At 46.5% G+C, this 15366-nt stretch overlaps 2 protein-coding genes and 1 long non-coding RNA gene across 3 annotated transcripts; 2 read left to right on the forward strand and 1 right to left on the reverse strand.

Annotated features, from left to right (window-relative positions):
* Positions 1–1807: 1807 nt before the first annotated feature.
* Positions 1808–10593, reverse strand: TST (thiosulfate sulfurtransferase). The gene is made up of 2 exons (XM_054631186.2): positions 10008–10593; positions 1808–2300 (listed from the first exon to the last, which is right to left on the reverse strand). The coding sequence occupies exons 1-2, from the start codon at positions 10591–10593 to the stop codon at positions 2002–2004; spliced, it is 885 nt and encodes a 294-aa protein (XP_054487161.2). The 3' UTR covers positions 1808–2001.
* On the forward strand, positions 8676–9875 carry LOC143694114 (uncharacterized). The gene is made up of 3 exons (XR_013182344.1): positions 8676–9020; positions 9291–9376; positions 9808–9875. It is a non-coding gene; the product is annotated as an uncharacterized LOC143694114 (long non-coding RNA).
* A 64-nt stretch (positions 10594–10657) lies between the features above and the next one.
* Positions 10658–13493, forward strand: MPST (mercaptopyruvate sulfurtransferase). Its single transcript, XM_054631187.2, has 3 exons — positions 10658–10798; positions 11235–11887; positions 12500–13493. Exons 2-3 carry the CDS (start codon positions 11293–11295, stop codon positions 12796–12798), a joined length of 894 nt encoding a protein of 297 aa, XP_054487162.1. The 5' UTR covers positions 10658–10798; positions 11235–11292; the 3' UTR covers positions 12799–13493.
* The last annotated feature ends 1873 nt before the right edge of the window (positions 13494–15366 follow it).

Below are 15366 nucleotides of genomic sequence, written 5' to 3' on the forward strand. Positions count from 1 at the left end.
CTTCTTTCTTTTTAAAGAAGAGCCATACACTTACACATGATCAAAGTGCAGGAAGCTGCTGCTAAATAAACTGCTGTGCTAACTCCCACCTCCTACTTAAAACAAAAACATGTCTGTTTGTTATTATTACTATATTCGGTAGGAAGAACTTTCCAGTCTGCTGATGTAGAAATTCCTCCTCTCCCATTTCTTCCAACAAAGCAGAATTTCTGTTTAATGAGGCAATGTCTTCATTTCCCAAATCCCTTTCATCAATAATTTCCCCAGCTCATCTCAAGACAAAATGACACCAAAGCCTGCAACTGTTCCTACTTTCCAGTATGTAATTGTATACGATGTTGTTGTCAGTGTTATTATAAAAACACTGCAACTGCATGTGATTGTTATTTTTTTTATTTTATTTCTGACCCTGAAGGTCCAAAATCAAAGCACTGCTCAGAGAATCCCACACCTTGAGGTCAAGAAGGACTTCACGGCCATTTCACCATCCTCCTGGATAACAGAAACCACAGAAGTATGTCTACTTATTGCTTTGCTAAACCACTTCTGTGAGGGACAATAGGCAACCAATCAGAAAAGATATATCTTGATCAAAGAGCTAAGAAGGGTTAAACGTGATCTTTCTTTCTGAAGGAAATGTTTAGCATAGCCTAACACTGACTTTCCTGACATGCAGCCTTTGAGGAAAGAGGGAGCTGTTTTTCCCAGGCAGAAAACCTCCTTAGACAGGTGTGGGAACTGGCCACTCTCACCAGCCAGCAGCCATGGCCAAGAGTGGTCTCATAGGCCTTCCACCTTTGACTGGGTCTCCAAAGCGTGAGGAGGTTTCAGTGACTTTCCAAACCTGAGGAGCCCCATGGATGTGAACATGACATTTCTCTCTCTTCTTTTTTTTAACTGATTAAAAAAATCCAAATATCTATGGTTTACCAGGAGGCAAAGCCTCTTCCATAACCACCTCTCTCACCTGGTCCATGATCCCCGGTGTGGTGACTGGTGGTTTGTAGAAGCAGGGAGGTCCTGCTGAAGTCCAGGTATGGAGGTGGGATGAAGGCTGAAGAGTAGAGATGGTTGCTAGGGAACAATGCTCTCTCCCTCTATGAGCTGTGGGCTCCAGCTCCATAGGAAACATGGTTTCACACAGTTTAAAGAAGGGTTATCCTTGCTGATGGAAAACCACACAAGGAGCAGAGTAAAAGGCTCATGTTTCATGAAATACCCATGCTCAAAAGTTCTCATCACACATAAAGGATTTCATGGAGACTTTCCTAACATAGTCATGATAATCAACAAGACTGTATTTCAGCAGAAATGGATCTTTTAGCATCTCCAAATGCTAAAGCTGAACATGAGCTCTCTGACCTCAGCCTTCTTGCTGGGACCTTGTTGCTGCCTACCTGGAACAGCAGTAGAGGGTAATAATCAGTGGGCCATACCAGTTGATACCATACACTTCTTTTTGATGTCCCTTACCTGAACCCCAGGGAAGCAACACACCTCCCTGTGGGTTGGGTCCAGTTGCTATATGGAAGGTACCCCCATTTTCCACATTCCAAATGGGGAGATGGTGGGCTGGCAAGAAATCTTCCATAGAGTCAATGACAGAACTACAGCTTGGCCCTCCCATGTCCAATACCCAGTGCTGTATTTTAGCACTGAACTGATTCACTCTGCCCCTGATCTTTCACCAGGCCACAGAAATTTCTGCAGGTCTTCAGGAACAGAGTGGAACTCTCTTTCATGCTGCAGAGCTGCTTTTCCCACCCAACACAAGCAGGTCGCAGGTAACAGAAGAGAATTAGAAATATTCACAGATGCATCATCTAAGATTTTATTATTTGTCAAAAATCAGAAGTTCAATAGAAACCTAATGATAATTCTTTAAAAAATTGGAAAAATCTAAACAAACCGATATTTTCTTTACTTCCACCTCCTCCCTTTTGCTTTACCCTGGGCTGGAGACAGCTGCTAGACCGCGTTATCCCAGACCCAGCCCTCCCTCTAGGCCTTGCTGCGCTTCAGCTCGGAGACTTTGTAGTGCGGAGGGGCTCGGTGGAACCACTCGGACCAGGAGCCGTCGTACACGGCCACGTCGCGCTTGCCGCACAGGAAGGCGGCCAGGGCGATCTGGCACGCCGTGACGCCCTTGCGGCACGTGGCCGTCAGCGGCTTCGAGAGATCCACCTTCTTCTCACGGAATATTTCCTGGATCTCCTCAATACTCTTCTCGTGCCCTGTTTCTGATAGGAATGAGTGGAAGGGTATGTTCACAGCACCAGGGATGTGGCCAGATTCCAACCCTGCGAGAGTGAACCAGAAAATGAAACATGAGCAAGGACACATTAACATAGGTGATGAAAGACACCCACAAGAGACATTAGAGACATCACTGAAGATAGTCTCACTCCATCCAGAAGACTCATTTATTCCACTTGAGGATGAAGATACAAAGTGGTATTTGGCTAAAAAGAAGAGGACAAATATTATTCAACTTCGTTGAAGTCAAAACTTCCAGAAAATTTAGCAAACTATTTCCTCGCTGAAAGCAATGAGATGTAGAAATCTGAAGAAGCCCTAGACATGATAGGAATCAAATAACCTCCACAGAAAATGCCTTAACAAAGGCATTAAGGGCACCTGTGATAAGAGGAATAAAGCAATGCACTTCCAACCTTCCCCAGGTATGCCATCAGTGTGTAGTGACACACTGTAGTTTTCAGAAGCAGGAAATGTGGACTGTATGTGGAATTTGTGAAAGTGGTTATCTGTTCACAGTTTATTTCTGCATCACCTTAAAGTCATATTTCAGAAAAATAAACAAGAAATCATAAAGCAACCTTAAGTCAGCCACATCACGTCTGAGGCAGCTATCCTGGGACAATGGGGTCAGAGAAATCAAAATTTAAATTTTGTATCACTTCTTATCTACTCCATGAATGAAATCAGCACAGGTTGTTTTTCTTCTGGTGTATCTGAACACTTCAGGCAAGTCCAAAACTGCATGTCAAAAGAAGGTCTTTAGAGAGTTGCAGATATAAAAATATAATGGACAAGGTTGGCATCACACCCTTCAAATTCAGACTCTTAAGGCTTAATAATGGAAGCTTTTCCAATCATTTTGAGAGGCTTTGGATCAAGCCTCACCGGAGCCAAAACCATTATGTATTACACTGAAAATGTGTTTCAGGGAATGTTTCCTTGCTAGGTTTGAACTTCTAATGAGACAGATCTAAAAAAAATCACATGAATAGTAATCTGTTTCACTGGCAGCTATCTATGTGCCCAAATTATTGGGATAACTGGTCTTGGGAGATGGGAGTGATTGGGGCAGTTTAATCATTTGACTTTGTTACAGTCAAATGATTAAAGTATACCTAGACAGAGACTGACATCATACATAGTGACACTGCAGTTTCATCACTATGCAGAGTGGTAACATGACATAGTGAGATATAAGGGGAAAATGGCTTTGGCACGGAATTGAAGGGAATTTTTGCTCTGCTGAACAAAGACAGAGCCTAAAGACAATCAAAGCTGCCCTGAGTCAGCTTCACAAGTCCTCTTCCTGTTCCAGATGTACCCTCTTTGTCTCTTGATTAATCCTCCCCGGGTGCATTAAAAATACAGCACAGTTGTCCAGGAGTCACCTCATGCATCCTTCAGAAATGTTTAGCACTACTGAGAGAAGTTGGGATAAAAACTGCTGACTTCTGCAGGGACTAATGTTTAAAAAGGAATAGAAAAAATAGAAAAGGCAGCGTTTTGACTGATGGTTTCACCATATTTTTTCCAGTTGCAGAAGACAACAGCTCATCACTTCAGTACAGAGAACTCCAAAACTCACTCATCAATACAGTGTCTGTATGACAGAGAGGAAATAAAAAATGAAGCAAAAACTGAGAAAACCTTGTATATAGTTCTCAGAGTGCAAAGCTGCTTACTGGAGCCTCTTACGTGCCTGGGTTAGGCTACCACTTTCCCACAGAGTAAATGGAAAAGGATGCTTTCAGCAAAGGATTTCTGCAAGGCTCTGCTGCAGTACTGGTGATCACCCCAATACAGAAAAGTCTGTGAGCCACCTAGGGCACTGGGAAGTGTACTGAGACCAGGAACTCCTGGAGGATGAACTAGAAGGGAACCCTTGCTCAAACAGGCTTGCTGGGCCATCGATTCACTTTCTAGGTGTCCCAGGCACATGATCATTATTGCTTCTCTAGACTGTTCACACACCTTAAAATAGGTTTGTACCTCTCTTATTGGAGACTGACAATTCATCACCCTTAAACCACTCTTCAGGTAGGAGCTGAGCAGATCTGAAAAAAACACTCATTTTAGAGCAGTTTGGACTTTGATCTTTAGGGAGACTTTATTGCTCCAGAGATTCAAAACTCTGCTGGAGTCAGAGACCAGTGTTTGCACTCTGTGGGTGAAAGATGGAGAATTCTGTAGAAACTGCATTTATTCACATATGTGGGTGTTCAGCTGAGAAAAAGAGCTGAAACTGCACAACCACAATCGCTTGGACTGCCTAAGAAGAGCTCTCAAGTGGCTGAGGAAGCTTTATAATCTCTCTTTGCTAGGTCAAGAGCAGAGAAACACAGGACTGGAAGGCAAGGCTGGATGCAGCTGGAATCTGAACAGGGGAGAGGATACATTTGCTCCTGTCCCATATGAAACAGAGGACACTCCACACCAGATTCATGCAGTCACCATCAGAAACTCCAGGAAGGAACCCTAGGACTACAGAGCCTGGGCCCCAGCTACCTCAGCAGTCATTTTATAAGCTGCCTTTCAAAAAAGCATCCATCTCAGAAATAGTGTGGATTCTTGTCATGAAACTTCCCACTGAAGTACCTCCTGGCTCATGTGAGGAAGAACATTAATTTCCAGTGTTCAGATCATCACAGTCAGTCCATACACCACTTATCCTTGAGCTAACACTGCCCTATGGCCGAAATAATTTTTCTGCCCTTCTGCTATTGCTCCAACAGACTGATGGCAAGGCCTCAGCACTCCCAAAAACCTCATGTCCTTAGCCTAAACCCAGTAAGAGCCAATTAGATACACTTTTCTCTGTCTCGGCCACCCTATAAACAGCTCTAGTGTCCAGCAGGCTTCTGGACAAAGAAATGGCATTTCCTACCATCACAGTTGGCAGACAGGAGTTGCCAAGGTCAAATTACATGAGATGTTCCTGCACCCAACTAATTTATCCAAGTCTTAGCCTCTTCTATGGCTTCCAAATGTGGGTTATTGTCCTGTAGGAAAAACACAAGCAGTTCAGTTTTGGGCTACTAAGCACTTGAGTTTGCTCTCTGTAGTGTTATACACTTGTACATCTGCAGGTGGCACCTCACATCATTCTCCCCATGTGATCATTTAGACCTTCCCATGGCTGTCCCACAGCACATTTCAGTAACAACTCCCTATATTCAAAGCCTTGATGATTCAGGAAAATACAAAACAAAACATGTAAGCTTAATGATGGGACCTTGCTGGCAACTTACAACCCCACAGATCTTCTTTCAGTGCATGCTGTTCTTATCTGACTTATGTCCTTTTCAGTCAATTTTTAAAACCTAACAATACTCGTGTGATTTGCCCTCTCCTCATATTGACCCAATAAATGCCTCTCTAATGTTATGCCCAAAGCATGAATAAAGTGCAAATGGCACAACTCTACCTTGTAGATGCTTCCAATGGGTGGAAGAAAAGATCAGACATTACTTCCAGACATGCATGTTTCCATTTCTCTTATCTAGCCAACCAATTCTCTTGGCAAGGAAATAAAGCTCTTGGGTAAAGTGCAAGTCTACCAACATATTTTACTCAATTTTGCCTTTGTTTAAAGTAATTTTTCTTGAAGAGTTTTTTGAAAGTTTCCCAGTCTGTCCATGTTAGAAGACCAGCAGCTGCCTAGGTTGTGCTATATCCCCTATTCTAAAGATGAAGCTTGCAATTGTTTCTGTCCCATAGAACCATGCTTTGAATAAATGTATTAAATTCTTGCTTCATGAAGTTCCAATATCACATGACTGATTTTTGACACATATTTGGGATCGAGATCATCTGCCTCACTGGTTTGAGCATGGGAATATCTTTTGGTTAGCTCTCTCCCTGCTCTGCAGAATTATCCATAGGAGAGAAGAAAACATGGTAGCACAGACTCAGAGCTCAGTATAATGCCAAGACCACACACAAATAATCTTCCACCTGGAACCCCTGCTAACTGCACAGCAACCTTATTTATTCTTTCTCTCCTTGTTCTCTTTTGTTCACTCTGTTCCAGAAGATTTTGTTATTTAATTCCTTTTGCCAAGTCTCACTCAGCTTGGTGTCTGGCAATCCTTCCTCACAATTTATAACTTGTAATATGTTATCTTCTTCACTACTTAATCCCCTTTTCCACATCTGTTGATTCTCTGCTTACATATTGTTTTTATTGTTGGCTATTTATCTAAGACCATAGCCCCTCCTCTCTAGCCTTCTCTTTGCGATGAAAGCTCCAGATGGAATTTCTTAATGTCAAAGAGATAAAAGATTTGTTCAGCCCATATTTAACTCCCTGTGGCTTTGGAGTGTGCTGGCTGCAGATAGTTCTTTTCCAAATGCCTCCTCTGTTGCCTCCTTGTTTATCTCTCTCTTCCATTCAAATAGTATGTCTTAGAAGGGACAATTACTGATCTTGTCTAACCTACCGTGAACACATTGTAAGGAACACTTTAAGCTTGGTCCTGGCCAGCTCCCTCAAAGTCCTCATAGGCTCCTGTGGGTTGAAACAGACTTTGATAAAGTCTCTCAATCTCCATTCCTGTGCCCCAAGAATTATTACAGGATCAAAGCAAAGCCAGTCCACTCCCAGCTGCAGAATCCTCTTAGAGGAGAGGGGAAAGAAAAATGTACATTTCATTCTCATTCCCACTGAATATTCAAGATTAGCAAAAGCTTTATGTTTGAGGCAAGCAGGATGGAGAGCTGGAAAAATGGGCAAAATCTGAGGAGTTCTATATGCAGAAGGGAGACAAGGACTACTTCAGGGCTGAGAAAGAGAAGAAAACTACCTGCAAGCTCATTAAATGATTTTGGGTTTCCTCTCATTTTTTAGATGATAGAGTTCTTGCCTGGCAACTTTTGCCTCTTTTCTCAGATGTCTGCAAAAGAATTCAGAAATTCACAACTTCTCCGTATGCATTTGGTTAACTATAATTCTTGTTCATCAGTTTTCAGTGCCCAACAGCCAGAGAGGATCAGCACTGGCAACCATCATGTAATTATTTTTATCATCAGCCCTGGACAGCTAGCTCCTGCAGAAACAGAGCACTGTGCAGGGACACCTCAAACTATTCAGTGCATAGGTCAGGGCTGCACATCTGTCAGGCTTCTGCTGCACACTCTGCATGAACACCCAAGCTTTGCATCCAAAGCAATACCTGCATTTAAGACCTATGAGACCTGGCCTATAGAGATGCCCACTTTATTCCACTCTGGCAACTTTGGTGAACCTCTCCCACCAAATAAAATTTAGTACTATATTATGGCTTATCTTAACCAGTACAGAGATCTAAATCCCAGCAAGGATAAAAGTAAAACAGGGACAATTAATTCTTACCACAAAGAACTGAGAAACTAAAGAGGCAAAAGAGTCAGCTGCAATTAGCCTCTTCTAGAGACGAAGTTCACAGAACAGGAGAGATTAATTGACTTAATTAGGAAGTCAAGAACTGAAGCAATAATTAAACTGAAATCACCTGAGAAGGCAGAAAGTTCCTTAACCTGAAGACCATTAGTCTTCTCTAAATTGTGTCCTCCCTGATTGGATGACCCCTGCAATTAATCAGCATTGATTTCAAATTGCTCTTTTAGGTGTAAGCACTGTCTTTTACCCACTGCTGGTTGATGTGCTGCTACTGGCTAGCTTGGTTCAGAGAGCTGTCAAGCTCCTGTGGAATGAGCAGCTGCAGCTGGAGTGCTTATCCTGCTGGATCTGCTGTGGAAAGCAAAACTGGACCACCACAAATAAGCTGTTCCATGCTGACTCATTTCAAAGGAAAAATCTGTTTTTGAAGATGCTGTTGGGTCTGTGGTATTTGTCATCTTGTGACAACTCTCACCTTGGGAAAGAATGCAAAATCTACCAGCTCCCAGCAAGGAGCATTTTAGTCACATCTTGAGGTTAAAATTCAACCTTCACTTTGATGGGCTGTGGTAGGAGAAGAAATAGAATGAGTGATAAGCCTAACTTTCCCTTTCCCCAGCCACAGGCTCCTCCATCACTCCCATTACCTCTCCCATGTTCCACATTGTCTTTCTGCAGATCAAATGTGTTGAGGGGCTCCCTGTAGACACCTGGGCCACCCATGTGTGCAGTCATTTACAGCCAAATGCTCCTGAAGTTTGGATGCAGGAATGTACTTCAGGACATGCAGCCACAATAACTGGCGGTACAGCAACACACACACATGTGAACAGCCAGGACAGAATGACAACAACCTGTGGGGCAGCAGGGCAGCACAGCCTGGGGACCACAGAAACCCTCTGCATGTACCAGCAGGGCGGGCTCTGCTCAGACCCAACAGCTGCTGCTGAGCTTTTCTGTGCTTTCTTGTAGAAACTCTCTCTTTTCCAACCATTTCTGTGATTCCCTTGTTGAGGAACACATTCAGTGCTGGCAGCTCGGTGTGCAGCTGCAGTGCCAGCCGCAGGTTGGGCTCTGGGCTGTGAGAGCCCCAGGCAGGAGGCCAGGAACTGGCGCTGACCCTTGGCACAGCAGAGGGCACAGGACCTGTGGCACAGCCAGGTGACCGGACACTGAGACACAGCAGGAGCCGAGGACTCAGCAGGAAGAGCCAGGACTTTGTCACACAGAGACTGGGAGAGCATAAAAGTTCAGTGCTTCCTTTGTTTAGGTCCCTCCTTGGAGGCATGAGCTCAAGCTGTTTCTGTGTTATTGTACTGTTAATAAATTGCTTTAAGGAACCAGACTTTTGACGCTCTGCTAAGGAAAACCCAGGCTCGAGACGGTAAGAAAACCTGGTCTGAGTGTGTATGCGGGGAGTGTAGGTAGTCAAGTGGGGCACCCATCAGTTTAGTGGAACTGCCTGTTGAAAAGGGACTTTGGTCCCAGCAGTTAAAGTCTCTAGTGGTGGGAGTGTGATTGCCAGAGTGCCTCCTGAATGGTCAGTCAGGAAAGTTTCCTTTACACCCTTTCAGAAGGGAGGTTATTCTGGGATACACCAAGGCTTAAATTACACAGCAAGGGCCTCCTTTAACCAACTTCAATTTCATTTCAGGCACACTGCTGTACCTGCTGTCCCCACTGCACAGGACTTCTCCCACCCAGGACTTCTGCTGATTGGGTGTCCAGTGTTTCACCGAGGTAATGAAATCAGTTTTTGTTCCTCTAACTTGGGGTACCTAAAAGAGAGAGGCTGACACCCCACACATTTGCAAAAGGCTTCAGACTTTTCTTACATAAGCAAAAGAACAAAGATCAGCTCAAGCAAATTCTCTATTTGCTGGAAGTCAGAGTGATAAGAAGAATGTCCCTTGGGTTACTGTATTACCTAAAACCTTGGCTTTTGCTTGTGCACTCATTATGGTGAGAGGTGCCTGTATGAATACTGATAGTTTTTATGTGTCTGCTGGTTTTAGATATGCCCCTGAACAAACCCCTGGGAGCTCTCACCTCCCATGTTTGCATTTTGATAAACTTCTGCAGGGTGTGGAATGGGAGATCCTGGAACCAAATGACTGCAGCCCTTTTCTGCTATTTCCTCCTGCAACTTTATCTGCTATTTCCTCCTGCAGCCAACTGCAACAAAAGCATTCAGTGATGGCACTGGGGTCTGAACGTGCAACTGTGGATCCCTTAAGGTAACCAATGAGTCGGGCTGAGGCATGCCTGTGCATTAGGAAAATCTTTTTGATGGCTGTCAAGAGCTGTTACTCCCGGTCTAGTATTCACATTCATCCCATTCTGGGGCAGGTGCCAGTCCCACCTCCATTACCTTGATCCAGCTCTGTCCCCCGAAACCGGCCCTCGGGGCGGGAATCCACCACCTGGAAGTTTAGGGACGACACGTTCTGTACCATCTCCTCAAAAGTCTTCACCAGGGCCCTGTTCAGCCTGGCCTTAAAGACAGCCGGGGTGGGCTGGGTGACCTCCGCCGTGACGGGGTGCCCCTCCTTCACCCAATTCTTGAAGCCACCATTCAGCACAGAGACTTCCTTGTGCCCGAAGGCCCGGAACATCCACCAGGCGCGGGGGGCGTAGAAGGTGCCCACCTCGTCCCCGTCGTACACCACCACGTGGGTGTCATTGCTCACCCCCAGCCCCCCCACGTAGTCGGCGAAGTGGGACTCGCTGGGCAGCATGAAGTCGTAGGGGGACGACTTGTCCCGGCACTCCTCGATGTCGAAGAAGGACGCCCCGGGGATGTGCCTCTCTTTGAACTCCTGCCGGGCGTTTCGCTCCTTGGGGGGGTACCAGGAGGCGTCCAGCACCCGCAGGCCGGCGCCCACCCGCCCGGCCCGCACCGCCTCCGCCAGCCAGGAGGCCGTGACCAGCGCCCGGCTGAGGCTCTGCCGCGCCATCTCGGGGCACCGGCGGGAGAGCCGCCGCCGGGCCGCGCTCCCCTCACACACAGAACCCGACGCGGCCCGACACACGAAATGGCGGCGGGAGGCGCGGCCCGAGGGGCGGCACGGAGGCGGCCGCACGACCGGGACCGGCCCGCTGGGAGCGCTCCCGCCCTCCGGCGGCGGCCGTGGCTGGCGGGCAGCGAGGCCCAGCACGGAGGTACGGGGCGAAGCGGCGGCAATCGCGGCCCCGCCGAGCCGGGGGGGGCTCGCAGAGGGCGGCGGCGGGGCCCCGCAAGGCCCCGGCTGCCGGTGTTCTCCGTGCGGGCAGAGGCATGGGGCCGTGCCTGACCGCCGAGCACTTGGTCTTGGGCTGCCCCGTTCCGCTCTGGCTGCTGTCGGTGCTGGCTGGCGTCCCTGGATAGGGCCAGAGGAGCTGCGTGGGGCCGGGCGCAGGGCACGACTGCCGTGGCTGTCCCACTCGGGGCGTTGTTTGGGACGAGCTCTGGGAAACTACTTTCAGGGCTGGAGCATTTCAAGCCCCTCATTGTAGGCTTAGCCAGCACCTCAATGCAGACACAGGTCTCAAAATGCATCTTTGTCCAGTTGCTTTTTGAAAGACTGGTCTCTAATTTGTGACTCTCTACCTTCTGCAGTCAGGTGGACTCCGGCAGAATCCAGAAATTGGCTAATCTCAGCCAGGACTCGGGAGCGATGTCGCAACAACTCCTTTACCGAGCTCTGGTATCTGCAAAATGGCTTTCAGAAGCCATCAAGTCCCAGCAAGCTGGCCTGGCCTTGAAAATCGTGGACGCATCCTGGTATTTGCCGAAGATGAAGCGCGATCCGAAGCGGGAGTTTGAGGAGCGCCACATCCCTGGTGCGGTTTTCTTTGACATTGACCAGTGCAGTGACCGAACCTCGCCTTACGATCACATGCTGCCCAAGGCTAATGACTTTGCCGAGTATGTGGGGAAGCTGGGTGTGGGGAATGATTCCCATGTTGTGGTGTATGATGGCAGCGACCAAGGTCTCTTCTCAGCACCTCGGGTATGGTGGATGTTCCGGGTCTTTGGACACGAAGCTGTCTCCCTTCTGGATGGTGGCCTGAAGAACTGGCAGCGAGAGGGGAATGCACTTAGCTCTGGGAAAACCCAGGTAGCTCCATCTGAGTTCCATGCCTCCTTGGACAAGTCCCTGGTGAAAACATATGAGGATGTCTTAGATAACTTGGATTCCCGTCACTTCCAACTAGTGGATGCCCGTGCTGCAGGACGGTTCCGGGGAGTAGAGCCAGAGCCCCGAGATGGTAATGCACCTTCTGAGACAGTGGCATTATAAAGAGGGGTTTTATTTAGGGTGCCCATCACTTTGACTCCTGTAGAGGAAATGCTAGGAAATAATGGCTGTCTTTTATGGGATGGGACTTCAGGCAGTGCGTCCACCTGTCCTCCTTCCCTTTTGACTAGCAAGTGCTACTCATTGAAAATTCAGCAGTAGGGAAGCCATGTATCTTTTTGTCCTCATGAGGGGCTGGGGTGGGGAACATAGCTTTTGATACACCCTGAAGATTCTCATTGGTCTCTTCAAGTTCTGGTGCTACTCTTCCCTTCAGAATGGTCTGTGGAGGGGCGTCATCAGTGTGGGTTGCTCTGATGGGGAGAAAGATGTGGAGGGAACTAGGGGAAAGAATGGAACTTGGCAGGGTTGTGTCCATATGGTAACATGAAGGTTACATATAGAGCCATCCTTCCTGCGTAATCAGTAACCTAGTAAAGCAAAGTGTAACAAAAGTAAATGTACTTTTTTAACAAAATACTCTAAGCAATAAATATTCCTCTCAGTGAAACAGAAGAGGCTTTGCAATAGACTTGTCCCAGACAATAGAGGTTAATTCCTGTCTGTATTGTTTTTTCTCTAGGAATTGAGCCTGGTCATGTCCCTGGGTCGACGAGCATCCCCTTCACTGATTTCCTCACAGAGTCTGGCTTAGAGAAGACCCCTGAGCAGATCCGCACTCTGTTCCAGGAGAAGAAGGTGGACCTCTTGAAGCCAGTGGTAGCCACGTGTGGCTCTGGGGTCACTGCCTGCCATGTGGCTCTGGGGGCCTACCTCTGTGGCAAGCCAGATGTCGCAGTGTACGATGGGGCCTGGGTGGAATGGTACATGCGGGCACAGCCTGAAAATATTATTTCTGAGGGAAAGGGGAAAACAGTGTAATAAGCTGCATTGTTTCCCAGCTGTGCACATAGCTTGCCTTGAAACAGGATTTGGAAAAGATGGGTTTAGCTTTCCTGATTAAGTGTCTTGAGATGAAGGCATTGGATAACAATCATGCGCACACGGGGCTTCGGCACTTTCTCCTTACCCTGCTGCTGCTTAGGAGGATGAAGATGACAGCAGTTCTGGGCAGCCAGCTCTAGGTGACCCTGCTTGAGAAGATAGGGTGGAACAGATGTCCTCTCAAGGTCACTTCCAGCCTTAGCCATTCTGTGATTCTGTGACCATTTCACCTTATCAGATGGATGGCAGAGAGTGCTGCTGCCAGCATGGGGAATTAATTGAGTTAAGCCAAGCTCCTGACTCGAAACATTCAATCATGCTGATTCACAGGATGGTCATACTTATGTAACTGTGCCTCATAATCCTGCTCTCTGCTTCTGTCCCATCCATGCATGTTATGGCCACTTTGAGTGCAAAACTTCGTGGAAAGAGATGGCTGTTAAAGGAGCAAATACAGCATTCAGGTTGGCACTTGGGCTGGAGACTTGATTTGTATTTTTTCTCGTACTTGGACTCTAATGTGTACTTAGCCAGCCTTGTAGCCCTATTGTCCAAAATCCCCCTTGAGAAAAAGAAAAGATTATGGGATTTAAACAATGTAAATAAACATGTTTCAAGGTCTTTCTGCTGAATGGAACTTACTTGAGTGTTGCTTAGGTGAATACTTTTCAGGAGTTCTGTTTTTATGGAATCACGTTGTCCACAGTGAGATTCAAATGAGATATTTCCTTCTCTCTGAAAGTAGAGCCGTACCTCTTAACCTCAACAAGGTTAAGTAAGTCCAGGAAGGACAATGGCATGCCTCTCTCTTGGGTCTCTGCACCATCTTCCTGCTTTCAGTCCTAAGTCCATTTGCTTTTTTTGCCTTAAAGTCCACAGTTGTAGGTTACAGCTCTGTTCTTGAAACACCAGCTGTCAGCTTACATAGTGGAAAATGGACTGCATGGGTATTTTCATTCTTGCCATGTAACCTTTCCCTGCAAACTTAGCAGAACTGAGACCATCAGAGGAATAGCCCATACTGAAACCTATTTTTCCCCAAGACCTTTTTCTTTTATGTCTAAAAGATGAAAGTACACCAGGTATCCCTGATAATGTTCAAGATTTTGTTCTCTCTGAGATTTTCTCCTCACGTGAGGAGAAAATGCCCAAAACTAAACAAAAGACCCACGGAAACCTCCCACAAAAAAAAAAAAAAAAGCCTGCATCTCTTTTGGCCTACTGGTAACTTAAAAGTTAATGTGACAGTTTCTTCTCTTGGGCTTGCAGCAACAGGTACCTGTAAACACCTGTGGATAATGGGGTTGCACTTTCTAGGGAATGCAGTGGATACTTATTGTCACAGTTTTGACTGTAAGGACTGGATTCTTCCCTATTGCTGAGTGTTTATTCTTTGCATTTCCTCTTACCTCTTTTGGCTGCTTCTTCTTGGCCTTGGCTTGCATGCATGGAAGTTCTGTTTCTGCTCACCTCCTGGGCAGCTGGAATTTCACTGTTCAGTTTATTTCTTCTTCTATCCTCCCCACTCACACATAGGGTCTGAGCACCCAGTGACTGACAGCTTGCAATTTCCCTGCTTGCATCCAGACTGACAACCCAGCTCTTGGAGGCCTTGGGGCTGGCATTGCAGCAAGTGCTGAGCATACAGGGTGCGCAGGGGTCTGAAACAAATGACCCTTGTCACAACAACAACACAGAGAGGTTGATTTTGTGATTATGTGGCCAGATGAGTGCCTGCTCTGTTTCTCCAGTAAAATTTAGTTATTAGGAAAATTGACATATTGTTTCAGACTTATTTGCAATAGATGCAGGGAGCTGGCTCTTGTGTGTCCTTCCAGTATATTTTTTGATGCATCCTAAGCACTCTGTTCCTTTTTTTGCCACTGACCCATCAGTCCTGGGGATCAGTGGGGAATCTCTCTGCTTCCTCTTGAGATTGGGATACTTTTCTCTGTCTGGTGTTGCAGGGAGATGTGTGACACAGCCCAGCCATCCACCTGGAGATTGCAGATTACACTGAAATCTTCCCCCTGCCCTTGCTCTACATTTCACCCCTGTGGCTTAATGACATCTAACAGGGCCCTTCCCCCTCTCTGGTATTTAGCCAAGCTTGGCAGTACTCAACTGCCCTTCTCTGGCTGAATTTTCTGCTACAAAATCTCAGTGATTCTTCCCAGCTTTTGGCAAATGTTTTCCCAGATGCTTAACTTTGCCTTCATTTCTCCACAGAGGAGAAACTGAGATCTTCTTTCCCACAGCAAGATACTTTGTTTTTCTGAGGTATTCCCTCTTATATCATGTATCAAAAATCTATCCAAGAGTGTCTTCTGATGTTCTCTCTCTTTTTCGTTGAGATCCCTTCTGGTGATGCAGGCAAAGCACTGAGAAGTTTGTGAAGACCGAGACAATGTTTTCAAATCCTGGAGACTTGTAAAACCTATTTTGAGCTATAACAGATGCTACTGGACATATGGAACAGCTGAGGGGACTTACACCAGGACTATA

This window comes from Agelaius phoeniceus, chromosome 5 (assembly GCF_051311805.1).
Source record: "Agelaius phoeniceus isolate bAgePho1 chromosome 5, bAgePho1.hap1, whole genome shotgun sequence".
NCBI classification, from domain to species: domain Eukaryota; kingdom Metazoa; phylum Chordata; class Aves; order Passeriformes; family Icteridae; genus Agelaius; species Agelaius phoeniceus.